Here is a 25,008-nt window from a genome sequence, read left to right on the forward strand (position 1 = left end):
GTTTACCTTCCCTTTTTCAAATTCATATTCAATTGACTTATAGACTTGGAAATTTTTGAATATAATTTTCTCAAGTTGAATATTCGGCAAATATAAATTGAACACCGCGATTTTCCCTTAAATTCGCGGTTGTTTGCAATTATGGAACCACGTGGGTTTGCAGCAGCGCGCGCAATCTACATTCGGCATCCGGCGAAAATCTCATAATCCACCGGGGACAATTCCAATTACCGAGCCGCCGAATTATTCTCGACTAAAATATTTTCATTTCTTTCATGATCATTCCGAAAAATCGAAGAAATAATATTAAAACGCAACTCTGAAGGCTCCAGTAAGTACCAAAGCTCCAGCACCAGTAAGAAATTCTCAAAATCATGAAGACCGACTGTTAACCTCTTCCCCAGGTACACCGTTTGAACCGATGGCCCGGTGAAACACCTAAAATCGTAAACAATGGCAACAAGTCCCACTTTTCGCGACATAGAGAGCTCGTTGAAGGAGGCTTTGTACGAGACATTGGAAGGAATCCTCTCGCCTCATCGTGAAGATCGTCAGGCAGCAGAGCAGAGAATTCAGGCTCTCGAGGTAACCGACGACTTTGGAATTCACCTGACTGAATTCGTCGTCGACAGAAATGGACCCCTGGAGATAAGACAACTCTCATCTGTTCTCTTGAAACAATATGTTGAGGTCCACTGGTCCCCAGAGGCTGAGAAATTTCGCCCACCGGAGTTGAAACAGGCGACGAAGGAGAGAATAAAGGAGCTCCTGCCTCTGGGTCTTCACGAGAGCATCAGCAAGGTCAGGGCTTCTGTTGCATACGCTATATCAGCTATTGCTCGTTGGGATTGGCCTGAGAACTGGCCAGGGCTCTTCGATATTCTTGTTAATTGTCTCAGTGGACAGAGTGAATTCGCTGTGCATGGGGCGATGAGAGTTCTCAGTGAATTCACCCGAGATCTCACTGACACTCAATTGCCAAATGTTGGACCTGTTATTTTGCAGGAAATGTACAGGATATTCCAGAGTGATAATCAGTACTCTATAAGGACGAGGGGCAGGGCTGTGGAAATTTTTGCTACGGTTACTGGATTAGTGGCATCCACAGGGATGTATCAGAAAGGATTTGTTCAGCAGTATTTACAGCCTGTCATACCCATGTTTTGTGAGAAATTTGTTAAGTACTTGGGTCAGCCCAATGGCCCCGTCAGTGATACTGGCCTCAAGACGGATATCATTAAAGCTGTTAATTGCCTAGCAAAGAAGTTATCAAAATATGTGGCTAATTATTTGCCTCAGATACTTCCGCCTATTTGGGATACTCTGGTGCAGAGTGCCAAACTCTATCAGGAGGAGATGGTCAATGGGGGAAATGATGAGGATATCGATGAGAAGGAAGTCGACTCTGATGGGGAGATAATAAATTTCAATAATCTCATCATCGCCATATTCGAATTCATTCAGATCTTCATGGATCACAAAAAATTCTCGGGACTTCTCACGAATCTTGCTGGCGAAACAATTTACTATTTAATAATATTCATGCAGATTACTGAGGAGCAGATTGAACTCTGGACTGTTAATCCCAGTCAATTTGTCGAGGAGGACGCGCAGTGTGCCTTTGCCTATAATGTTAGAATATCAGCGCAGGAGTTGCTATATGCCCTGATTCAACGCTCGGAGGAGGATTCTGTGAATACACTTTGTGGAATTGTGACGAGGCACATCGAGGCCGCCAACTCCATGAGAGCGACAAACGAAAATTCCTGGAAGCTGTCAGAAGCAGCGATTTTTGCGCTGAGCACAGCGAGAGATCAACTCGTTGATAAATTGAAAGCTGGAGAGCTTCAGTTTGATATCGTGGGATTTTTGGATCGTGTTATTCTTGGAATTCTCAATGATTCAAGTGCTCACCCATTTCTTTTGGGTCGTTGCCTCTGTCTAGCCGGAAGATGCGCCCGTCAAATTCCACCTGAGATGATTCCCCGCTTCCTAGAAGCGACAGTCAATGGACTTCAGGAGAACCAGCCCATCTGCATCAGAATCAGTTCCGTCCGAGCAGTTTACTGGTTCTGCGAGGCACCTACAGCTCCCAATGACTTGATTGATAATTCTGTGAGATCACAGCTGTCAGCAATGTTCCAGGGGCTGTTTAATCTCGTGGCTAATCAGCCGACGATTGAAGTGTTAAATCTAGTTATGGAGACGTTTGCAGTTGTCATTTCTGTCGACAAAGACTTCACGGCCAGTGTCGAGGGAAAAATCTGTCCCCTGACGATAGCTGTTTTCGTGAAATACCACAGTGACCCAGAGATCCTATCAATCTGTCAAGATATCTTCAAGGAATTGACAGAAAATCCCCAGTGCATTGAGCCTCTTCAAACACGACTAATTCCAACGCTTGTCAGCATGTTGACAGCGAATTCTCAGGATAAAACTGGAGAGGAAGGCACCAAAGAAGTGGCTCTGGATGTCCTGCAGGTGTTAGTTCAATTTTCACCCCGTAATTTGAGCAGTGCTCTAGTGGAGAGTGCATTTCCAGCTGCCTGTCACTGCATACTCAACTCAGATGACAATGGAACACTTCAAAGTGGTGGTGAAGTGATTCGAACATATTTATTAGCTGGTGCAAGACAAGTTATCGATCACAGGGATAGCGAGGGGCGAACAGGTCTGCATTATATCCTTCAAATTGTCGCTCAGCTGTTGAATCCACAGTCCAGTGAATTCACAGCTACATTCGTTGGTAGATTGATGACGACATTGATCAGGAAAGTAGGGAGTAGCTTGGGAGAGAATCTTGATCTTCTCCTGAAAGCTGTCCTGAGTAAAATGCAGAGGGCTGAGACTTTGACAGTCATGCAGAGTCTGTTGATGGTCTACGCGCATTTGATTAATACTGAGTTCGATGCTGTTCTCAATTTTTTGTCAACAGTGCCAGGGCCAACTGGACAGAGTGCACTGGCATTTGTTCTCGTTGAATGGGTTGCAAGACAGCACTCTTTCTTTGGCAGTTATGATAGAAAAGTAACAATTGTAGCGCTCTCCAAAATATTGGAGCACGGAGTGACTAATGATGATGCTAGGCTCAATGAAATCATGGTGAAGGGCGATGAGATATTTCCACTCACTGATGATGGGGTTCGCACAAGGAGCAAGACCCAATCACAACCTCATCAATGGACAACCGTTCCCATTCTCGTTAAGATTTTTAAACTCATTATTAATGAGATTTTCAATGATATGGAAGCTGGCTGTGCTATCAGTCAGGACACTGAGGACTCTGACGAGGAAGAAGTGGTGGATGAGAATGATGTATTCATAAATCCTGGGAATGAATCCGATTTATTACGAATAACTGATGAAACAGACGACGAGGACGATCCCGAGCTCCTCCAGGATTCCATCTATCACCTCAACCTGAATCAATATCTACGAGATTTTCTCACAAACTTCTCGAACCACCACTGCTTCCCTGCCTTCATCCAACACCTCAATCCAATTGAACAGAAAATCCTCAACAATCTCAACATAACTCTACCATTCATCCAGTGAAAATCTCTAAAGTATCTATCATAATAAATATTCAAGCCATGTTTTTTTTCTACTACTATGTACATTGTTATCAATATATTAGAATACATACCAGGATTAAAAATGAAAAAACATTGATAATAAATGTTTAAAATAGTTTTGGCAATTAGACTGTAGTTACTGAAAGAAGACCAACAATTTGCTTTCCATTTGCTCCACAATGATCATCGATTTTCGTGGTATTTATCAGTCCTGGATCCTGCATCGGTTTTCGTAATTGATTTGTTTCCTCCACGTGATCACAATTGGCTACTTCATGAGACTGTTGCAGTTTCAGCTGGTGTTTTATCGTTGCCTGGCGCTGTTTACGAAGTCGTGCCTGCTCTAAGTGCCTCTTTCGTTCATCTTTGGTCCAATATCTTCCGAGCTGAAAAAACAGTGAAGAAAAAAAAATGAAAATAAAATGAAGTCAACAACAATGCAAAAACTTCATCTCATCAATTTTTAACACTAACTTTTATCTCGGAAACCGTGTCATCCTCAGTGGTGAGACCCGCTCTCTCTTCAGAGATCTCCAGAGTTCTATTTCCCAAGAGTCGATTCCTGACAGGTCGTCTGACGATATATCTAGTCCCATCGGGGCGACGTTTCACCTTCCACTCCATCCTGGGATCGCATTTATCCTCCGGTAAATTGAGAGTATTTGCCTGGCGCACCTGTTGACTACCGATAAAGTGATACTGGGTCAAATTAGGCGCTCGAAATTTACCCCTCGACTTTGAGTTTCTCACTCTTGTCTCTTTATTGCTGACATTCTTCCTATTGAGTGCTTGCGTGAATATCTGCTGCTGCAGCATCATTGTCTGCTCGAGATTATCGACATTGGTGTACATTATGCCAGATCCACTAGACTCTTTATCTCGATTGTCCCAAGAGGTTCGATTATTCGATACATTTTGCTGGTAATGAGGTTGATGATAATATTGATAAGGAGTCTGGTACTGATGACGATTTGTCCCACGATAATAGCAGGAGTTTGATTTTTTATCCTCCTTGTCCGGCGTCGTTTGATGATTGATAAATTGTGGAGCCGAGAGGGAAGACTGGATTGTCCTGATCACCTGATTCTCAGCAACATCGCAGGATGGTGGAGGCCTGCTTCGACATGTTGCTGTTGAAACGAGAGTACTTGTGTATGTATTGTCAGAGGGGCATAAAACCAGAGTGCTGCCCCTGAGCTCTCTGGGATCCTTATGCAGCTCCAAAACCAAAGGATTACTGTGACAAGATTCTCCAGTATTGTAAGCACTAGACGAATCCTTCTCCTCGATTGAACTGCTGCTCTTTGACGATTTACTCCGGTGATCGTGGCCCACGTCGTTACGACGGAGATTTAATTTACTCTCATAAGGGGAGGAATAAATTGGCTCTGTGTCACTCTCTGGAATGGTCTCGTAGATGTGCTCACTGTCACTCCCAACTTCCCGAGGCTTTCTGCGTTTTCCAGTGATATTCAACTCATCGATTTTCTTCATCGACTCCTTAAACGTTTCCCCATAGTTTGAATTTTTCTCTGCGGGACAGTCTTTGTTAGAACTATGAGAATTTTGAGAGGAACAAGTCGACGACGACGTATTCATATTTAAATTTGTTGTATTGATCGAGAGACTGTGGGATGGAACAGGTGGTGGAGATGATCTGAATGCCCCTTCATTGTGATCATTCTCCCCAGCCCCTGAAGACTCGTACTGACGCTTCTGCTGTTGGAGGAGAAGCTCGATCATGCTGTTCTGGTAAGCTGGAATATTATCCGAGAATACTGGAGACGATGTCTGATGATAGAGACACCGACTCACCAAAATAACGACAGTATTCTTCGTATGTGCAAATACTCTCTCAGTCTGCTCTTTACTCTCGATGTCCTTCCCATTAACCTGAAGAATCTGATCGCCCTCTCGTAGTCTTCCATCCCTAGCTGCCAAACTGTCCTTCGCTATTTCCGAGATATAAACCTCCGCAGCTTCCGAGTTGTCGCGATCGAAGGAATAATTGTAGCAAACAGTCAATCCCAGTTTTTCAGTGCTTGCACTTTTTTTCAGTGTCACTTCCTCGAAGTAAACGTCCTCACGCAATTTATAATCCCGCAGTTGCTGTGGATCAACGGAATTCGAGAAAATCTCATCGAATTCCTCAGCCTCTTCAACATCATCACCATCGTTCTCCTCATTCTCAAAATCGTACTCCTCACCATCCTCAAAAACATAATAATTCTCTACATAGTCTTCATTAATCAGTCCTCCCAAATCAGTCTGAACCCCCGTTGAAACCACACACGACGATTTCCTCTTCTCCGGTGATTCTAATTTACACGCCGTTGTCTCCTGCGATATAATCCTCGCCGTCTGTTTTCGCATCACCTGAATTGTTATGGGCTCCTGGGCACTTTCAAAATACCGTACAGCATCTTCGTGACTAGAATTAGAAACATCTCGACCGTTTATCTGCAAAAAAAAAATATAAAAAATCCCCAGGTAAAAACGTTTCCTTTGTTCAATTAATCATCTCGTCGCAGTGTTTCACATAATTTTTTTATAAAAATCCCCACCCCTTGCGCTTACCGATAAAATAACAAAATCCATGATTGTAATGAGATCTCTTCTCTTATTGTCAAATCAGTGCTTGGACACTCGAAATGTCATGGGGTTCATGATGGATTCGAGTGAAATAAAATTCGAAATGTACAGAGGATACTAGTGAGTCAGATGAGAAGGTTTGGCTAGGACTACATATGGCGTCCTTGCAATGAGGTTACTACTCATGGGTATTCCCTTCGAAGCCCTTTCAATCGAATTCCCACTGATATCCAGAAATATGTCATCGTTGTCGTACGACGGTGGAATAAACACACACACTGAACACAATCAGTTCAAAACATAACGCGAATTTTTTTTTTTTCATGAAATATGTATGGACTCGGTACAGTCTCAACCTCAACTGAGCTTGACTGGTGCGGTGTGGAGGCTTTTGTGTTGCCGCCCATCTCACGCTCCGGGCAAATGGTACATGAAGGAATGTCACGTTACTGACCGACTAAACAAAGACAGATGGCCAGTCCATACTGACGAAAAAAATGAAAAATTATTGAAAAATTCCAACTGAATCATCATTTTTTTTCATTATCTGCATTTGATGAGAAATTAATGCAGATTTTTTTGGAGTAATTGAACACGCAATTTATTGTTTAAAAAATATTGAGAAGCGAATAACACAATGAGTATTCGATATTTCTCCTCTGAATTAATACTGTGGATAATTGGATATGTGTTTACAAGTTCATTGCTCCTTCGAATAAATCCAGCAATCGCTTCATTTCCTTGACTTGATCGGCTAATTTGTAGATAGGGCCCATTGATTTGGAGAGCTCCTCGCATTTAGCCATTAATTGATACATCGATTTAATATTGTGGTCTACAGCATCGCAAGTTTTACAGACAGCGTCTCTGTACGTCTCTAAACAATCTACAGTAACAGCTGATGCCTGCAATGATAAGATCCAATGATTAAACCGAAATTACACTATTATATGGGAATAAAGTAACGAAGGAATTACACTGTGCAAAATAGCTGCTAAATTCTCAGTTAATGAGTCCACAGACGTGGCAATTTTCCTCGCTTCCATTTCCAATTCATTGAGTGCATTGTGATCGGGCAATGGTAATTGAGGATTTAATGCTTGTCTGTATAAACAAGGAGTGGAACTCCTGGACCCTGGAAACGACGGGGTCTCCCCCTTCTTCGTGACCGGACTCGACAATTTAATCTTATTCTCCAAATCCTCAGCCACGAAGAGCACCATGTCCCCCTCCTGCATAACTGTTCCCTCCAAACGCAGATAACCCATAGCTTTTCGATACCCAGGTAATTCTGGATACTCCTCCTCTTCAGGACTGCCCTCTCCACTCTTCAAATTTAACATATGAGGCCTGTCAGCCAGGGCATCGATTTTCTTCATTCTCTCGTCTGTAATGAACTCGTCGTTCTCGATATCCGGTGATTCCACGAGTGAGCGTAATTCAGAAATCGGAGGCGATGACTGAGAGTCGAATGATATCTCCGAGTACGAGGCCGTCATCTCCTGGGGCTGAATTATAATTCAATGATTCTTTATATTGATTATGGTGTTTGCAAAACATCTAACCTTACTCGGTCTTCGTCGAAATCCATTGGTGCGAGTTTGTAGGAATTCTGGGGCTGAATTGTCCTGGGTGTGGGCACATCGGGCTCCTCATCCATTCTCGTTTCACAGAGATTATCTCTCTCGATGGTCGACACTGACCGGGACATTTGGCACCAGTGGTCAGTGTATTCGAGATATTGGAGCAATGTTTTTCCAGTAAACGTCAAAAAGGGATCGAAGGTAAACGTCATCGAGGCGCTGCTAATCGTGACATGCGTATCAATCTGTGTATGCGCGAGAGAGTTTCGTATTGGAATATTTGTGGATGGATGAGTGTGGGTGGAGTATGTAAACGAGTGGACAGTGACTTGACTGAGTATTCTCGTTATTTCGAGATTTTACCGATGATTGGGAGGTATTATTTGACGAATCCGGAGGGATCCCGCCGTGAAATCATTCCAGTGGATAGTTGAGTTTTTATTTATATTTTTCTGTACACATGCACGAAATTTTGGAGTGCACTCGCCTGATCGCCCCGTATTCCGGAGGCAGAAGCAATCCCCACCCTTATCAAATTCAAGTATGCCGTTTAATCAATAAATTTTGGTAATTTGTACACATTTATTATGTTTATAATGGTTTAAATGGTCTCGTTGAATTTTAACAGTTGCAGATGGAGGCCAGGTGAGCTCTGGATTTCTCCCTGTCTGCTCAATAATTTGTGTAAGTGGTGGAATTAATTGGTGAATTTTTATTCCTTGGGGTATAGTGATTCCTCTTGACAGATTAGCGGATTAATCATGATCTCCGACGCTGGACAAAACGGGAGGAGCCAGACAGGGCAGACCGGTCAAGTCACTGCTAGAGTACCCAGAATTTATAAAATTGTTGTTCTCGGAGATGGTGGTGTTGGAAAATCAGGTAGATTACTCGCTCGATACTCAAGTAATTTTTGGAATTAAAAAAAAACGTACCATAAAAATTCTAGCTGTCACACTTCAATTCGTGAGTCACAGTTTTCTCGATTACCATGATCCAACCATTGGTGAGAATTTATTTCATTAATGATTATCGTATCTGGGATAAGTATTTTAATGAATGAGTTATTGTTTGGGAAATAGAGGATTCTTATCGGCAACAGGCGGTTATCGATGGAGAGCCAGCCCTCCTGGACATCCTGGACACCGCAGGCCAAGTGTGATATTCAATATTTAGTGATTATTAATCTTTAATTAATTTCTACACGAGGGATAATTTCAGGTGGAGTTCACTGCGATGCGAGACCAATACATGAGATGTGGCGAGGGTTTTATGATCTGTTATTCAGTGACCGACAGGCACAGCTTCCAAGAGGCACTGGAGTATCGAAAATTAATTTCTCGTGTGCGAGCCAACGAGGATATACCGCTGGTCCTCGTTGGTAATAAATTCGATTTACAGTCACAACGAAAAGTCTCCACGGAAGAGGGAAAATCCCTGGCTGATCAGCTCGGATGTCCCTTCTTCGAAACGTCAGCGGCACTACGGCAATTCATCGATGACGCATTTTACTCGATCGTACGACAGATACGGAATAAAGAGAGAAATCGCGAGACAGCTAGGAAAAGAAGTCGATGGCGAAGGCTCCGTTCTATTTTCGCTTTCATATTTCGTAGAAAAAATAGAAATACATCTCACTACTCTCCATAATTACTTTTCATTTTTTTCTGAGTATTCTACGCTGAAAACATGTACGCATTTATTTAGCTTCTAGGTAAATTATGAACGGTACTATTCGGTAACTATAGTATTGATATGGTTCATTGTGTTGTTGGTGTTGTACTTATGAGAGAATACGCGAGTTTAAAATTCTGTGGGGGAGAGGTAGAGGGTAGCAAGTCGATTTAGCCAATTTGTTAATTATCGGGGGATATCGATGGACCTATGACATTTTTTGCAGCTCCCATTCGAAAATAATTTCGCTATCACTCATAGATCCAGATATATCGACGAGATTCGAAAATTCGACTTGTTATCCTTCACTTTTTCGTTACTCAATTATTCTATTGTACATAGCGATAAGCAAAGATCGATTCAGTTCTAGTCATAAATTAAGCATTTCAGTTGCAAAGATATATAATAATAATGTTGAATAGTATAGGAACATATAGTTTTTTTTTATTGATTGAATGTGTCTTTTTATACAAACATCCAGCAATATTTATAATTTCAACCGAGTAAATGCAGACATCCATTTAACTCAAGAAAAAATCTTCGAACTTCATATTTTACTCTGGATTTGGAACATACCAAAGCTAATGTAAATCAGTATTAATAACCAAAACATTTTGCATAACGAGATTCATGATCGAAAACAACGAAGAGATTTAAAAAAAAATAATGACATTTAAATATACAATCCTGATAATTTATGATGTGAGACAATACTCCATGGAAACATAATATGCTTGTAGGCATTTGAAAGAAAAATTACCACGTATTTATTTCATATCATTGTTGAAACAAGGTATATTTTTAGAACAATGTAGAATCAACAAATAAAATTGTTCTTATTGATTTATACCATTCATTTATTTGTACGTACGTATCACTGCTTACTAGATTTTGGAGTAACCAATGAGTTCTGCAAAATATGATTGAGAACAGAATCGTGGACAGCTGGTGCCTCACTTTGACGTTTCGACTCCATAACAACGGATGGCTCATCATCACCATCAATTTCACCAGCTGTATCAGCATTATTATCATCCACGAGTCTTTCCAAATTATTGGCGAACTCTTTCGAATTATTTCCTGAAATTTTTACAATTCATGAATGAGTACAAATATCACTGGACAAAATTCATTGCGCGAGCCTTACGTTCTTGTTCTCTTGCCACTGCGGATTTACCACTGCTGCACGTTCTGTTCAGGTTATTCAATTCAATTTTTACCTTAAAAATAATGAAGATTTATTGAAGACAGGGCTGTGGAGAATTTTGGAAATAAATGATGTTTGGAAATGATTGAATCCTCACTTTTTCTAAATCGGCTTGAAGTTTTTGTGCCTCTTCTCGTTTAACATTTAACTGATCATCAATAGTGTCCTTATCAAGTCTCAGTGCTGTCAGTGCAGCATCTTTCGTAGAATCCAACTGTCTCACAGACTCCAATTCACTATTGCAGAAAGCCGCAGAATTCGTGAGCTCCTCATTCTTCTTTCTCAACTGATTCTCCCGTACGTGTAACGATGCTATTGTGTCCTGAGATTGTTTATAACGTGCCTCCAAGTTGGATATGGATGTTTCACATTTTTCACGCTCTTCCAAACTTCGTGATATAATCAACAAAGTAAATACTTCGATTTTACCGAAGTAATTCAACATATAGAGTAGAATTAAACCCTCACCTGACTTTTATCTCTCCTTGCAATCTATCGACTTGATTGTACAGCTCTGTAATATCAGTGGATTGAGCCCACCAGGTCCACGTCAAAATAATACAAATTACTCCGAGACAAACAACACCAGCAGGTGGACCTCGTAATCCTCTCATTGAATCAAATGCCATTGTGTTTTATCACCTAATCCTCGGAGCTCTAGTAAATCGAATTCACACCGGATATTTAAATCCTCACATAAACCCAAACATTGACCTCTCCATTCTCCAGTAAAATTCCCAGCAGCAAAAAAAATATGTATCCAAATGCCCTGATCGTCTCTGCAGATCTCCAGAACAGGTTTTTCAGCGGTGAACTTGCGAATTAATGGTTACGTGGCTTTCTACGAGGGTCACGAAAATTATGGAGCATCGCATCAATCTCTGTCACCTCCAGATCTCCAACGGTGTAGGCTGGAGTAAATTATGATGAATTATTTTTCAAATTCCAGTTTTATTATCTCAGATATTTTGTTTATTGATCATAGAGAACTCACGCGACTGATCAATAAGCCTTTCCATGTAACGATAACGACCCCAGGTTGGTCTACTCTCAATGGAAACTTTGGGTTTTGCTTTATTTCTGCATTGACACAGTTCTTTGACTTTGTCATCAACTTCGGGAGATTTTTCCTCCACGAGGATATCATCAATATCGCTCGTTATGAATTTTTCATTCAGTACTGCATCGACGTCTGACGTTTCCCATGGATTTTTGAAGAATGGCTCGTCACACGAAATTCCGTAGTACCCGTGCATAAATTCATCGTCAATCTCCTGGACTGCAAAATACTCGTGAAGATCACCGCTGGTCGCTGTATAAATTTCCTTCAATTTTCCCTGAGAGCACCTCGAGTCTTTTTTTTGGGATTCCGGGAATTTCATGGCATTCTCCAAAGTCTGTGTCATTCTTTGGCGATCTTCTGGGACTGATTGAGCGAGGGGAGTCTTCAGTAAATTTTTTTGCAAACAGAAAATCAACATTTTCATGAATCGCACCCTCTGCTCATTCTCTTCTACCTCTCCTATTTTTTCCATCCACGATTTTCCAATTGTTTTTTCTACTTTCCGGATTGCAGATATTTTGTCAATATGATTTTTTGAATTTTATTGGGTGGAAGATTTTTACCTTCGTCGTTTTGAAGTTCAGAGACTAATGTCTCTCCGATTTTTGAGAAGAAGGCGATACTATCCATGATGGAAATTTTGTTCGAGAAATTTCGGTGAGTCAAATCCGCCGGTTGGATTGGAGTAATCACCTGATTTTGGTAATTGGCATTTAAACTGCCAAAATGTTTTGTTGGCAATGTATCTGTCAGATGGTAGCACTTGATCGTTTCAGGTGGAGGAAAAATCCTGGAATGGTAACGCGCCGATAACCAAGATTGTGGTACAGTAGTTATTAAATCCACAGTATCTCTATTTTTTCCCAATATTATTTAAAAAAAGAAGTGAGCAGAGGATTCCTTGTAGCTTAAAATAATAATTCAGATAAAATGGTTGACTACAGCAAGTGGAAGGATATAGAAGTGAGTACAAAACACTGAGTGACAGGATAGAATTTTCTGGAATGCCAAAATCATTGGGCCCCACAATGTGTTAGCAATTCCAGTTATTAATAAATAAATAGCATATATTATTCAAACTCTGCAAGTGATCGTTTAGATTTCAGATGATGAAGATGACACTCATCCAAACATTGACACCCCCTCGCTATTTCGCTGGCGTCATCAAGCTAGAATGGAGCGAATGGAAGAGCGAAAACGTGAAAAGGAGGAATTGGAAAAGAAGAAGAATGAGTAAGTCAGCATTTTTTCAGGCACTCCCATTATTATTTTCAATTCACCCGAGAGTATAAATTCCAATTGCCTTCCAGGACCCTCCAAAAACTCAAAGAGACCAAACAAAAAATCGATAAACTGGAAAAAGAACAGGTGATCACCGAGGACCTGGACTCGATGAAGAAAGCCCTTCAGCAGTTGGAGCTCGAGGAGATGAAGGTGATAGAGAAAGAGCAGGAGTTGGAGAAAAAGGAAAAACTCACTCCCTGGAACGTGGACACAATAGCCCAGCCTGGTTTTGCCAAAACTGTCATTAACACTAAACCTCGTAGGACTGATGAGGATGCAGACCTGCCAGACGACATCAAAGAGCAAAAAATGAAGGACTTCATCAAGGAGAATGAGAAAAAACTCAAAAAATTCGGTATGCTGAGGAAGCACGACGACAGTAAAGCATACCTCCAGGAAAACCCCCAATTGGTCTGCGAGAACACAGCAAATTACTTAGTAATCTGGTGTATGAACCTGGAGATGGAGGAGAAACACGATTTAATGGAGCACGTGGCACACCAGTGCATCTGCATGCAATACATCCTCGAATTATCGAAACAACTGAATATAGATCCCCGTGCATGCGTCGGTTCATTCTTTAGTCGTATTCAAATAGCCGAAGTCGAGTACAAAAAATCATTCGATGACGAACTCACCGCATTCAAAGACAGAATTCGCAAACGAGCCGCTGAAAAAATAGCTGAGGTTATAAAAGAGGCTGAGGAGGAGGAGAAAAAAACGAGACTGGGACCCGGCGGTCTAGATCCACTTGAAGTATTCAACAGCCTTCCCGAGCCACTTCAAAAGTGCTTCGAGAGTCAGGATATTCCACTACTCCAAAAAACCATCTCAGAAATGCCCGAGGATGAGGCGAGATATCACATGAAACGATGCATCGACAGTGGACTCTGGGTGCCAGATGCCAACAGCAAACAAAATGGAGATGAGGAAGAGCCCATTTACTCAGAAGCTAAGGATGTACCAACACCTGATCCGGAATGACTCAATCCTCATACACCCCGGACGGATTTTCATCGTTCAGCTGGAGTGAAACTGGTGAACGTCATTTTGTAAATTTTCGAACTGAATTTTCTTTTTTAATCTAATCCCAAGCAGAAGATAATTAAAAGAATGGATAATATATCTTCTGTTACTCGTTATTGTAGATTAATATCGGAAATGATCTGGTGATAATCAATAAATACACCTCGTGGACATTGAAAAAGTGATTGTGGGTTTTCATTTAAATGGTAAATCGATATTTTTACACATCTCGATGGCATTCGATTCGATTCGGCGTGCGCATCACCGGAAGTCGTCGAGTTGTCGTCTATCGAGCGCCCCTACCTCTCCTCCTTTTCCGTCGAGGTGTTCCAGAGGCTCTTGGGTAAAGTTTTTAAGTCTTGTCATTTTCAATCGCCTCTTGCTATCAATAGTGTTTGGTAAATCATTCAACCTGTATTCAGAGTACTTTCCATTGCTCAGCATTAAGTTTGGACGTTTGTCTGATATTTATCGGTTGATTTCTAGCTTCAATCGAAGAATAAATAAGGTACTGATTTTCGTTCTGTCTAGACTCGCTGTATGAAAATCCATTTTTCCCCTCTATTTCGTCCAATTATCGCAAATATTTGGTTTTACATTTTTTTCACCTACAAAATTGAAAAATTTATTTTTCTCAGGCAATTTCAGTCCCCTAATTCAACCAGGTGGCTTCCATTTTCACCCTGGAGTAATTATTTGACAATTACAACATTACGTCATACACGACTCTAACGCTTGATAGTTGTAAGTGTTTTATCTATCCACTATTACATCATCATCAATAGATTAATCTCTTCTGGAGTAATAACAGCTATATTTTTATCAACATCATAGTATCAAACTCTTTTTTCTCTCTTCATCAATTGCGCATGAACAGCCTTACTAATAATATAATACAACAGTGGCTTCTGGGTAAAGTACGTGTAGAAAATCAAAATGGCAGACTAGATCTGTAGAAACGCTTATTATCCCAAAGATATTTGAAATTTCCAATATTCCAAATACACTGTGCGTAAAAATATATCAATTAAGAATTCATATCTACGTGAAAATAATTTTAAAAATCACGACTGAAAATGATTTGCAAATGAATTGGGAGAAAGTGGAGGTAATGAATTCTTTCGATTTTTAAAAATTCTTGTACATATTACGCTCTCTCTCATTTACGTGATTGCGCGGTGGGTGGGTCGGTGGGAGGACGGTCGGCGGGCGAGTGGGTGTGTGGGTGGTTGGGTGGTCGCGAGGTGGCGAGGGCGCGGGAGGGACTTCGGGGAGAGACAGCGATAATATTTGCGCGTGCGTAGAACGGCGTACAGCAATGGCGGCGTCAAAATGGTGTTGGAATATAGTGTTTTGTGGGGGGGCAATGAGTTTGAGGGGGGGCGGGTAAAGGATGAGTGCGCGCGTTGCACGACGGGAAGATGAAAATGAAGTGATGGAGAAGGGCGACGAGGGGGTGAGGTGAAACGAACGAGTCGAGTTCACAAAATGGCGGCCGAGCTCTGGCCCTCGACCATATAGTACGTGAAAATTCGATATTTTTGTACGATGTTGGGGATTTATATGCGGTAAAAGTTGGAATAATCCGGATGCGTGTTTATATTTGAAAGACAAATCATTGAAATATCGATTAATAGTTAGTTATTGTGGGTGATATTGTAACTGAGATTGAGACGCGTAGACGGGAACGATGCAGGTGAGTGTGATCAGTGGGGTAGAGGATTTATTTCTACGATATATGATTGTTTATGGGTTAATATTGATATATTTTTGATATATTATTGAATAGAGAGTGTTTGAGAACGGATTGGGATAATGAATATCGAATTTAATGCTCACAGTGTTGTTTGGAATAAGCGAAATTCACGTTGCCACATGCTTTTTCATCGTTTAGAGAAGCATTAAAAGCTTATAAAATTGTTTAAAATGATTATTTTGGATTGATGAGGATTTTTTGGTGTTGGGCGGGGTCCCCATGTACTTACAGTGTAACATCCGTTGGCATCTTTCAGACAGTTTTCTACTAAAATTTCAGGTTTTTTTCCCACTCGTATTAACCTATACGTTTGTTTACATCGTTTGAAATACATATTTTTCAATTAAAATCCCGCTGTTCCACCAATTTTTTCATCTCTAGTTATTCTTTGTGATATCCTTGTGCTTTAACAATTGGATATTCAGGAATTTGTGATGGACCCATTTTGACAATTTAAACTCAAACTTTTCATCGTACTGCATCTCTAGTCTCATTGTTACTGTGTATCATCAGCATATTTCATGTTTTATCGTTCCTATCACCGATTTATCGACAAAATATACCTTTTGAACTGGCGATGGAAAGAACTTTGACCCTTTTTCTTGGAGCTAGCTAATTGTTTTCCATGATTTTTACCAGTTTTACTGGTGAATGATACTATAATACTGTTCACGTGTTTTCATTGGAAATAAGTGATTGAGTATTTTTTAAACAATGCTATTTGTGATTTGAATGACACGAAACATGAGAAAATTATTAATTTTGAGTGGAAATTATATTTTTGGAGTGCAAATCCCCCTTGTTTATTTTTTATTCATCAATTGTGCCAAGTTCCTCGATTTTGGCAGGGAAAAGATTAAGAATTCTCAACATCTTGTTGAAAAAAAAATCTGGAATTATGGAAATTAATGCAATAAGGAAAATTCAATTACAATGAAATAAATCATTTATGAACACGAGAATCTACAATGATATTGATGTAAAAAACATTGATAAAATAAAGAAAAATAAATCAGTACAATAATCTAATTTTCTACATCTCCTCATTTTATCATTAATATTACCATTATTATTAAAATTCTCCGAAGAAGAGGGGAATTTCGGAGGGAATTGTGATCAGCAATGTTTCAACAAAATGGTGGTTACGCTGTGCGAAATGGTGGCTGATTGAATTATTCTACAGTAAATCAGCAATCTGGAAATTTCTACAATTCCTCTTGTACCTCACGATTAAACGACGATGGTTCACATTATCCAAATCGATTTATTCCAAACAACACGAGCGTTTTTTTCCAATTATCTCAAGGCAATATTTAAAAAATTTCCGAATTTCAGAAAATCATAGAATCTGAATCTGGCAAAGAGTCCGGATCAGATTCCGACAATGAAAGTAAAAGTGACAGCAGTTCGTCAGCAAGTAATTCCAATTCCGATGGTTCTGGAAGTGACAGGTCAGTATTCTCATTAATAATTCACAATTCTCCGGAACAATTCGTGCGCTAAAAAAATTCCACAAGTAAATCCAAAGAGGGATAGTAATATTGAAATATGCCACGAGCTCTTTAAAAATTCATTGACTCTCCTGGAAATGGAGAGGGGAATCGCGTGACATAATTCAACTTGCTGTAACTATGGATTATCAAAAAGAGCAAAAAAATTATAATATGAACCACAAAATTCCTCGCCGTTGGGTAACAGTGACTCCAGTTCGTCGAGTGCCTCTGGTTCAGCATCAGCCTCTGAATCAGCTAAATCAGATAAATCCGATGCACCTGCACAAAGCGATAGTTTCCAGAGCAAAAGCTCAAATCACAGCACCGAAAGTAAACACAGGCATAAGGATACTAGTCGTGAGTGGGACGAGAATCCAGATATCTATGGAATCAGGCGTTCAGGTCGATCGAGGAAGGAGCCAGAGAGGCTCACAGCACCTCGTGAAAGCGACAGCGATAGTCGCAAGAAACATAAAAAGAAGAGGTAAGATTCACCTCCTAGGTACAAGCCGGAGATATTCTTCATGAAACAACAACTATTGATTGATTCTATGCAACCTTCGCTTTGTCAATACCTCCGTAGCCTTCGTAGCCTTCGTATTCTCGATTATTCATTTTTTTTTTATTCTTTTCTAATTTTCCATTCTATTGGTTTCCCGGCAGTTCTCAAAATTCGTGGAATTCCGAGAGCTCGGATTCGGAGTCTGAGGACTTTGATTCACGAAGAGCACCACCACCTAGTAAATCCATAAATCGTCGTGCAGCCCAGAAGGCTAAAGAAAATGCACGCTCAAGGAAGAAACGAGTTTCGGAGTCATCCGAAAATTCTTCATACGACAGCGATGACAATCGGAGGTTTGTATTTTATCGATGAAGTGATTAATATCGGTATGCACAATTCAATCGGGAAGAGATAAAGAGTAACACCTAGAATTGTTATTCTTTAGCTGTTGATTTCTGAATTGTTGGTATATTTTTTTGTCTACAATTAATTCACAGACAAGTAACAAGACGGGCTGGCACATCAGTCAGTTACAAAGAGCAGAGTGAGGAGGGAACGGACAGTGAGGATCTTGTGGAGGTGGATGAAACAACATCGGCGTCACAAGCTGAACCTGATAATGCCGAGACGATCGAGCGCATAATATCCCAGCGTCGAGGTAAAAAGGGAATAACTGGTAATGTAACCACTGTTTACGCTGTTGAGGAGAATGGAGATCCAAATCCAAAAGAATTGACCAAGGAAGAGAGTGAAACGCAGTACCTGATTAAGTGGAAAGGCTGGTCCCATATTCATAATACATGGGAGTCCGAGGATTCCCTGAAGGCACAGAAAGTCAAGGGTATGAAGAAATTAGATAACTTCATAAAACGAGAGAGAGATATCAAACAGTGGCGTGATTTTGCTGGGCCAGAGGACATTGACTATTACGAGTGTCAGCTCGAGCTCCAGCAAGAGCTCCTCAAGAGCTACAACAATGTTGAGAGAATAATCGCTGAGTACCGTAAACCAGATTCAAATCATCCCGATTATTACTGCAAGTGGGAGAGTTTACCTTATGCGGAGTCGACGTGGGAGGATGGTGCACTCATAATAAAGAAATGGCCTGAGAAGATCAAGGAATTCCGGGACAGAGAGGACTCCAAGCAAACGCCGAGTAAACACTGCAAGGTATTGAAGTATCGACCGAAATTTCATCAGCTCAAAGGACAGCCTGAGTACATGGGTAAAGGAAAAGAGCTGATTCTCCGGGATTATCAGATGGACGGTCTCAACTGGATGATACACTCCTGGTGCAAGGAGAATAGTGTGATATTGGCTGACGAGATGGGTCTGGGTAAAACAATTCAAACGATATGCTTCCTCTATTATCTCTTTCACACTCATCAACTCTACGGTCCATTTCTCCTGGTTGTGCCATTGTCAACGATGACTTCATGGCAGAGAGAGATGGCACAGTGGGCACCCGACATGAATTTTGTTACTTATTTGGGTGATGTCACGTCTCGTAATGTTATTCGTGAATATGAATGGTCCTATCCCTCGAAACGACTTAAATTCAATGCCATTCTTACGACTTATGAGATCGTATTGAAGGATAAGGCCTTTCTGGGGGCACTCAATTGGTCTGTTCTCCTCGTGGACGAGGCGCACAGGTTGAAGAACGATGATTCACTGCTGTACAAGGCACTGACTGAATTCAGCACCAATCATCGACTTCTAATTACTGGTACACCTTTGCAAAATAGTCTCAAGGAGCTGTGGGCTCTCTTGCATTTTATAATGCCTCAGAAATTCATCACCTGGGAGGAGTTTGAGAAGGAGCATGACAATGCAGCCCAGAAGGGATACTCCAAACTTCACAAGCAACTGGAGCCGTTTATCCTCAGGCGAGTAAAGAAAGACGTCGAGAAGAGTTTGCCAGCTAAAGTCGAGCAGATTCTTCGTGTACAGATGACGTCACTGCAGAAGCAGTACTACAAATGGATATTGACAAAGAATTATAATGCCTTGAGAAAGGGTGTCAAAGGATCGACCATGACATTTATCAATATTGTCATTGAGTTGAAAAAATGCTGCAATCATGCATTTTTGACGAAACCCATGGAGGGGGACAAGAAGGAGTCCAATGAAGATTATTTGCAGCAGATTATTAGGGGCTCTGGAAAGTTAGTATTACTCGATAAACTTCTCGTTCGATTACGCGAAACTGGCCACAGGGTGCTGATATTCAGTCAAATGGTGAGGATGCTTGATATTCTTGGGGAATACTTGCAGAAGCGACACTTTCCTTTCCAACGACTTGATGGAAGTATCAAAGGCGAACTTCGTAAACAAGCGCTCGATCATTTCAATGCCGAGGGCTCCACTGATTTTTGTTTTCTCCTGTCGACTCGAGCTGGTGGTCTTGGAATAAATCTCGCAACTGCTGACACTGTGATAATATTCGATTCTGATTGGAATCCACAGAATGACTTGCAGGCACAAGCCAGGGCACACAGAATTGGACAGAAAAATCAGGTGAATATCTATAGATTGGTGACGAAGGATTCTGTTGAGGAGGAGATCGTTGAGAGGGCTAAACGAAAAATGGTTCTCGATCATCTCGTTATTCAGAGAATGGACACCACTGGGAGAACTGTTCTGGACAAAAAAGGAGCTTCTGGATCGAATAATAATCCATTCAACAAGGAAGATCTTAGTGCTATTCTCAAATTTGGGGCTGAGGATTTGTTCAAGGACGAGGAGGATGGTGACGAGGAGCCGACCTGTGATATCGATGAAATTTTACGAAGAGCTGAGACAAGAGATGAAGCTCCAACGACGGTTGGTGATGAATTGCTTTCGGCTTTTAAAGTGGCAAGTTTTGCAGCATTTGAGGAAGAAGCTGAGCCTCTCCCTCTGCCCAATGAGAATGACGACGAGAGTAAAGACTGGGCAGAGATTATTCCCGAGAATTTCAGGAAAAAAGTTGAAGAGCAGGAGAAATCCAAGGAGATGGAGGACCTTTATTTGCCACCACGAAGCAGAAAGACATTGCAGCAGATTAATCAGGGAGAGGGAAAGGGCCGAAAGCGTAGAAAAGCTCAGTCAGATGATAGCGAGGAGGGTGAGGATTCCGGGAGTGGTGAGGGTGAAGGAACCGATGAAGAGAGGCCAAAGAAACGAGGAAGACCTCGAATGGTGCCTCGTGAATCAATCAAGAGCTTCACGGACGTTGAAATCCGAAGATTTATCAAGAGTTACAAAAAATTTTCAGCACCTCTAAAAAGATTGGACGACATTGCTGCTGATGCTGAGTTGCAGGAGAAACCAATGACAGAATTGCGTTATCTCGGTGAACAATTGAAGTCCAGGTGTGATGCGTGCATAGCAGAGTTCGAGACAACGGCCAAGGAGAATAAAACTGGCGATGAAGAGCCGAAGAAGGAGGGAAAGGGTAGAAAACGTGGAAGGGGACCTACATTCAAAATGGCTGGTGTTATGGTGAATGCCAAGTCCCTGTCAGCTGCTGAGAAGGAGCTGGAACCACTCGATCAAATGCTTCCATCAGATGCCGAGCAAAGAGCCAATTGGCACTTCGATGTTAAACTCAAACCAGCGAATTTTGACTGTGAGTGGACGTCTGAGGACGACTCGAGACTTCTCAGGGGTATTTACACCCACGGTATGGGATGCTGGGAAGCTATAAAAATGGATCCAAGCTTGAAGCTCTCTGAAAAGATATTGCCGAATGAGAGTAAACCCCAGGTTAAGCAGTTAAATGCACGTGCCGAATATCTCCTGAAAATACTCAAGAGACAGATGGATTCGAAACTAGGTGTTACTAGAACGAGAAAACCGAGGAAACCTAAGGAACCAAAAGTGGCACTTACGAAGGAAATTGTCGAGGACAACGACAGCTCCGGGGATGAGAATAAAAAACCAAAATCCAAGGTCGATAAGCAAGTTGTTACAAAGAAAGACGAGGAGATTCCCATCAAGAAGGAAATCAAGGAGGAGAGTGAGAGTGTTGTTTTTATGGAGGACAAGAAGAAGGAGAAAAAAATGAAGAAGGATAAGAAGGAGACTAAAAAGGGAAAGAAAAAGCAGGCAGTTGGCCCTATGCATTTCACAGCTAATAACGAGCCACGAGCTCTCGATGTACTTGGGGACTTAGATCCATCAATATTCAACGAGTGCAAAGAAAAAATGCGACCGGTTAAGAAAGCACTCAAGGCACTAGACAGGCCTGATCAAACTCTCAGTGAGACCGAACAGCTTGCCCATACACGAGCATGTCTAGTTCAAATTGGTGATCAAATAAATACGTGTCTGTCGGAGTATAAGGACCAAGAGCAGATTAAAGAGTGGCGGAGTAATTTGTGGTATTTTGTATCGAAATTCACCGAGTTTGATGCCAAGAAGCTTTACAAACTCTACAAACATGCCACTAAATCGAGGGGTGATAGAGATGCCGATGCCAGTATGGCCTCTACCCCAGAGAAGAAAGAGGATAATAAAAAGCACTCCGAGAAGCACGATAAACAGCCGAGTGATAGTAAAGAATCGAGATCAATAAAACGAAAGGTTGAGGATATCGAGGAGAATTCCAACAGCAGTATACCCAGTAAAAAGCATTCAGCAAATTCAACGGCTAATTATAATTCTCCAGTTGCATCTGGAGGGCCTACACCACCAGTTCAGCCACCACAATCAAATTTATCGGCCACTGATATGAGACACAAAGAACTAAAGGATCCCAAGCACAAAGAAACGGTCAAGAGGGACAGGGACAGAGACAGAGATCGTGAGAGAAATCATGACAGGCTCGGCAATGCTCCTGTTAAGGATGAGAGGATACGAAGAGATAGTGGTGGTTATAGCGTTGGTGGACACTACAGTGGGGGCAGAGATGATGACCATTGGCCACTGCCAAGAGATGGAAGAGATCCACGTGAGGCGAGATTTGGGGAGCATAAAAGGGACAGATTTGAGTCTTACGGAAGAATGCCTGGGGGATATCACCGAGACAGGGAGAGAGACAGAGACCGAGATCGTGAGCGAATGCACATCAACGATAAACGAAGGTAAGAAAAAGTTGAGAAACAATAATACAGAAAAAATAAGGCCGATGTTCCACTTGTTCTAACTGACCCTGTTTTTTTTTTTTTTTCTTCTTTTCTAGTGATTATTACAGGTATCCATCAGGCCCGACTGGTGGATACGGCTACGGTGGCCCCGGAAGTGGTTACGGAGGTGCAAGTAGTGCTAATTATCCCCCCACGGATGTACCCTCGAATCATTTTCGTGGCCGGGGTTACACTGGCGATGGATATCCGAATGACTGGCGATCTAATAAGGATTACAGAAGAGAGTATGACAGAAGGCCACCACCTCCAAACGGTAACTCCTAGTTTACCTTTCTTGCCACCGTCCTCGAGTGTGTCGTCGCTCGACTCTAGATTTATTCCTAATCATAGGACAACTCTTCCTTCTCTTTTATCCGTGTATTAATCTAATTATTTTAACCCAAACAATCTACGAGATACTTTGCTTGTTCGAGATTTTTTCCCCCCCCTTTTTTTAAAATTACGATAACGTGCCAATGATCATTTCGGTTTTATGTGCAATTATGTATAAAGCACTTCAATATTCAGTTTTCGATAAATTGTGTACAGAATATTGGGCCGACAGTGTCTACATACCCGCCTTCCTTCGTATTGGTATTTCGTTGAATGCATGACCACTAGCGTTTTTTTTTTAATAATGTTTCGTTGAAAAATCGTTTATGTACATTAACCACACGCGACTGTCACGTACTGTACAGTATATGTACATATTACTTTCTTAACGTGTAAACATGGCGAACAAAATTATACGGAAATCTATTGGAATGTAAAAGGAGCGAACAGAGTGCCTGGATGGATGTATTTTAATTTAGGTCGCGTTAATCCATTCATTTGATTTTCCAGTAAACAATCAAATTCAATATCATGTGATCATGATATTGACAAAGTGAATGGTTACTATGATTGATAGTCGGTATAAATTAGAAGCATTGACTCGTATTTTTCATGTTATCCACTTCGAACGAAAATTAAACCTACAGCATTTAAGCAGAGAATCATTGAATTTTCATCAATTGGTGCGCACATATCGATCCACTACGCAATATCTATCTTTGTTCGACAGCAGACATTGGGAGATGTTAATGCAGTAATTTAATGCTCTTATTTTCATTGCCACTTCAGTGTGCATTCGTGTACATAATAACGAGATATTTGTGAATTGCGGTGACCACGTGGAAGTACGACGTGAGAGGATTTTGTCTGAGTATTGAGATTTGATGCTGATCAGGAAGAGAGCCCCGAACTATAATTTTCATTCTTTTTTTCTCTAATATTGTGAGGTATAAACCCAGTTTGCTCGAAATGACCATAGTGAGTTTATAATTTATTACTAGCCAATCATAAATCATGGATAATATTGACATAAAATGATGCATAAAATCAATTCAGATATGAAGTTTAATTACTTGTAAATATTAATTGAGAAATTTGTAAGTTAATAAGAATAATGATGAATTATGAAGCGGAATAGACAGGCCGATGATCATATTGTACCATTAAAGAACATAAGTTGCATTGCTATAATGTATTACTGTATTTTATCAATCTTCAATGTAGAATATTTCTGGAAATATATAAAGTAAATGAATTTTCACGCCGATGGGTTTCAATGTCAATTTTTTTCCGTGTGCCACCACGTGACCTTTAACTTTTTTGTTTGTTTTTTTTTTTTTTTTCATTTGTTTAACTGAAATTTAGCCGACTGTAGCACGTACGGAAGGGGGAAATCACATCTTGTGGAAATTCAATGGAAAAAATTATTCAATATGTTGAAGATATACCACTAATGAATTTATATTTTTAAATATGCGTGTTGTCCTAGTGGTAACGTGCTCGACTGGCACGCCGGCGGCCCGGGTTCAATCCCGACATCATTCACTTTTTTTTTTAAATAATTCCAATTTTTTTTTTTTGTTAATGACAAATCAATCGAAATATTGTTTAAAAACTAAATATTTGATAATCGAGGAGATATGCAATGAAATTGAACAATTTAACATTTTTAAAAATGAAAGTTTTTCAATATATATACTCCTAATGAAATTATATTATTGTAAGTGTGCGTTATCTTAGTGGTAACGTGCTTGCCTACCACGCCAACGGCCCGGGTTCGATTCCGGCATCATTCAATTTTTTTTTTTT

At 40.8% G+C, this 25,008-nt stretch overlaps 7 protein-coding genes across 21 annotated transcripts; 4 read left to right on the plus strand and 3 right to left on the minus strand.

Moving 5' to 3' along the window:
• The first annotated feature begins 199 nt into the window (after window positions 1-199).
• Ipo9 (Importin 9) lies at window positions 200-3,700 on the plus strand. Of its 2 annotated transcripts, none has more exons than XM_011310102.1 (2): window positions 200-331; window positions 381-3,700. In XM_011310102.1, exon 2 carries the CDS (start codon window positions 454-456, stop codon window positions 3,553-3,555), a length of 3,102 nt encoding a protein of 1,033 aa, XP_011308404.1. In that variant the 5' UTR covers window positions 200-331; window positions 381-453; the 3' UTR covers window positions 3,556-3,700. The 2 variants fall into 2 exon arrangements, with proteins under 2 accessions (XP_011308404.1, XP_011308403.1); XM_011310101.1 differs by having other exon boundaries at window positions 405-3,700.
• On the minus strand, window positions 3,621-6,533 carry Slip1 (SLo interacting protein 1). The gene is made up of 3 exons (XM_011310100.1): window positions 6,153-6,533; window positions 4,050-6,035; window positions 3,621-3,961 (listed from the first exon to the last, which is right to left on the minus strand). Exons 1-3 carry the CDS (start codon window positions 6,171-6,173, stop codon window positions 3,701-3,703), a joined length of 2,268 nt encoding a protein of 755 aa, XP_011308402.1. The 5' UTR covers window positions 6,174-6,533; the 3' UTR covers window positions 3,621-3,700.
• A 229-nt stretch (window positions 6,534-6,762) lies between these two features.
• Window positions 6,763-7,971, minus strand: BORCS6 (BLOC-1 related complex subunit 6). 2 transcript variants are annotated; one of them, XM_011310114.1, is made up of 3 exons: window positions 7,738-7,971; window positions 7,145-7,669; window positions 6,763-7,072 (listed from the first exon to the last, which is right to left on the minus strand). In XM_011310114.1, exons 1-3 carry the CDS (start codon window positions 7,960-7,962, stop codon window positions 6,860-6,862), a joined length of 963 nt encoding a protein of 320 aa, XP_011308416.1. In that variant the 5' UTR covers window positions 7,963-7,971; the 3' UTR covers window positions 6,763-6,859. The 2 variants fall into 2 exon arrangements, with proteins under 2 accessions (XP_011308416.1, XP_011308415.1); XM_011310113.1 differs by having other exon boundaries at window positions 7,145-7,675.
• A 59-nt stretch (window positions 7,972-8,030) lies between these two features.
• LOC105269673 (Ras-related protein interacting with calmodulin) lies at window positions 8,031-10,269 on the plus strand. Of its 7 annotated transcripts, none has more exons than XM_011310106.1 (6): window positions 8,031-8,179; window positions 8,379-8,434; window positions 8,497-8,632; window positions 8,700-8,756; window positions 8,833-8,906; window positions 8,972-10,269. In XM_011310106.1, exons 1-6 carry the CDS (start codon window positions 8,041-8,043, stop codon window positions 9,398-9,400), a joined length of 891 nt encoding a protein of 296 aa, XP_011308408.1. In that variant the 5' UTR covers window positions 8,031-8,040; the 3' UTR covers window positions 9,401-10,269. The 7 variants fall into 7 exon arrangements, with proteins under 7 accessions (XP_011308408.1, XP_011308409.1, XP_011308413.1 ...); XM_011310107.1 differs by having other exon boundaries at window positions 8,379-8,395; XM_011310111.1 differs by having other exon boundaries at window positions 8,088-8,291; window positions 8,379-8,395.
• On the minus strand, window positions 10,168-12,417 carry LOC105269672 (Golgi membrane protein 1). 3 transcript variants are annotated; one of them, XM_011310104.1, is made up of 5 exons: window positions 11,626-12,339; window positions 11,100-11,542; window positions 10,729-11,020; window positions 10,572-10,644; window positions 10,168-10,504 (listed from the first exon to the last, which is right to left on the minus strand). In XM_011310104.1, exons 2-5 carry the CDS (start codon window positions 11,258-11,260, stop codon window positions 10,299-10,301), a joined length of 732 nt encoding a protein of 243 aa, XP_011308406.1. In that variant the 5' UTR covers window positions 11,261-11,542; window positions 11,626-12,339; the 3' UTR covers window positions 10,168-10,298. The 3 variants fall into 3 exon arrangements, with proteins under 3 accessions (XP_011308406.1, XP_011308405.1, XP_011308407.1); XM_011310103.1 differs by lacking the exon at window positions 11,626-12,339 and having other exon boundaries at window positions 11,100-11,619; XM_011310105.1 differs by lacking the exons at window positions 10,168-10,504; window positions 10,572-10,644; window positions 10,729-11,020 and having other exon boundaries at window positions 11,261-11,542; window positions 11,626-12,189; window positions 12,258-12,417.
• A 53-nt stretch (window positions 12,418-12,470) lies between these two features.
• Cdc37 (cell division cycle protein 37) lies at window positions 12,471-14,185 on the plus strand. Its single transcript, XM_011310115.1, has 3 exons — window positions 12,471-12,657; window positions 12,794-12,927; window positions 13,005-14,185. Exons 1-3 carry the CDS (start codon window positions 12,625-12,627, stop codon window positions 13,960-13,962), a joined length of 1,125 nt encoding a protein of 374 aa, XP_011308417.1. The 5' UTR covers window positions 12,471-12,624; the 3' UTR covers window positions 13,963-14,185.
• A 37-nt stretch (window positions 14,186-14,222) lies between these two features.
• Window positions 14,223-24,460, plus strand: Chd1 (chromodomain-helicase-DNA-binding protein 1). 5 transcript variants are annotated; one of them, XM_011310121.1, is made up of 7 exons: window positions 14,299-14,347; window positions 14,643-15,700; window positions 17,096-17,211; window positions 17,459-17,737; window positions 17,917-18,108; window positions 18,253-22,824; window positions 22,923-24,460. In XM_011310121.1, exons 2-7 carry the CDS (start codon window positions 15,695-15,697, stop codon window positions 23,149-23,151), a joined length of 5,394 nt encoding a protein of 1,797 aa, XP_011308423.1. In that variant the 5' UTR covers window positions 14,299-14,347; window positions 14,643-15,694; the 3' UTR covers window positions 23,152-24,460. The 5 variants fall into 5 exon arrangements, with proteins under 5 accessions (XP_011308419.1, XP_011308420.1, XP_011308423.1 ...); XM_011310120.1 differs by lacking the exon at window positions 14,299-14,347 and adding an exon at window positions 14,423-14,512; XM_011310117.1 differs by lacking the exon at window positions 14,643-15,700 and having other exon boundaries at window positions 14,223-14,512.
• The last annotated feature ends 548 nt before the right edge of the window (window positions 24,461-25,008 follow it).

This window comes from Fopius arisanus, unplaced genomic scaffold (assembly GCF_000806365.1).
Source record: "Fopius arisanus strain USDA-PBARC FA_bdor unplaced genomic scaffold, ASM80636v1 scaffold00072, whole genome shotgun sequence".
In the NCBI taxonomy this organism is placed as follows: Eukaryota; Metazoa; Arthropoda; class Insecta; order Hymenoptera; family Braconidae; genus Fopius; species Fopius arisanus.

Excerpts from the sequence above, each read along its gene's own strand:
- Ipo9 (XM_011310102.1), top strand. The coding sequence starts at position 454 with ATGGCAACAAGTCCCACTTTTCGCGACATAGAGAGCTCGTTGAAGGAG.
- Slip1 (XM_011310100.1), bottom strand. The coding sequence starts at position 6,173 with ATGGATTTTGTTATTTTATCG. Across the intron at positions 6,036-6,152 it reads TGGATTTTGTTATTTTATCG|ATAAACGGTCGAGATGTTTC; the intron begins GTAAGCGCAAGG and ends TTTTTTTTGCAG. Across the intron at positions 3,962-4,049 it reads ACACGGTTTCCGAGATAAAA|CTCGGAAGATATTGGACCAA; the intron begins GTTAGTGTTAAA and ends CTGTTTTTTCAG.
- BORCS6 (XM_011310113.1), bottom strand. The coding sequence starts at position 7,962 with ATGACGTTTACCTTCGATCCCTTTTTGACGTTTACTGGAAAAACATTG. Across the intron at positions 7,676-7,737 it reads TGGATTTCGACGAAGACCGA|CCCCAGGAGATGACGGCCTC; the intron begins GTAAGGTTAGAT and ends ATTATAATTCAG. Across the intron at positions 7,073-7,144 it reads TAGCAGCTATTTTGCACAGT|GCATCAGCTGTTACTGTAGA; the intron begins GTAATTCCTTCG and ends TTATCATTGCAG.
- LOC105269673 (XM_011310106.1), top strand. The coding sequence starts at position 8,041 with ATGAGTGTGGGTGGAGTATGTAAACGAGTGGACAGTGACTTGACTGAG. Across the intron at positions 8,435-8,496 it reads CTGTCTGCTCAATAATTTGT|ATTAGCGGATTAATCATGAT; the intron begins GTAAGTGGTGGA and ends TCCTCTTGACAG. Across the intron at positions 8,907-8,971 it reads TCCTGGACACCGCAGGCCAA|GTGGAGTTCACTGCGATGCG; the intron begins GTGTGATATTCA and ends GGATAATTTCAG.
- LOC105269672 (XM_011310104.1), bottom strand. The coding sequence starts at position 11,260 with ATGGCATTTGATTCAATGAGAGGATTACGAGGTCCACCTGCTGGTGTT. Across the intron at positions 11,021-11,099 it reads CAAGGAGAGATAAAAGTCAG|TTTGGAAGAGCGTGAAAAAT; the intron begins GTGAGGGTTTAA and ends TATATCACGAAG. Across the intron at positions 10,645-10,728 it reads TTCAAGCCGATTTAGAAAAA|GTAAAAATTGAATTGAATAA; the intron begins GTGAGGATTCAA and ends ATTATTTTTAAG.
- Cdc37 (XM_011310115.1), top strand. The coding sequence starts at position 12,625 with ATGGTTGACTACAGCAAGTGGAAGGATATAGAA. Across the intron at positions 12,658-12,793 it reads GCAAGTGGAAGGATATAGAA|ATTTCAGATGATGAAGATGA; the intron begins GTGAGTACAAAA and ends GTGATCGTTTAG. Across the intron at positions 12,928-13,004 it reads TTGGAAAAGAAGAAGAATGA|GACCCTCCAAAAACTCAAAG; the intron begins GTAAGTCAGCAT and ends ATTGCCTTCCAG.
- Chd1 (XM_011310117.1), top strand. The coding sequence starts at position 14,237 with ATGGCATTCGATTCGATTCGGCGTGCGCATCACCGGAAGTCGTCGAGT. Across the intron at positions 18,109-18,252 it reads GACAGCGATGACAATCGGAG|ACAAGTAACAAGACGGGCTG; the intron begins GTTTGTATTTTA and ends ATTAATTCACAG. Across the intron at positions 22,825-22,922 it reads CACATCAACGATAAACGAAG|TGATTATTACAGGTATCCAT; the intron begins GTAAGAAAAAGT and ends CTTCTTTTCTAG.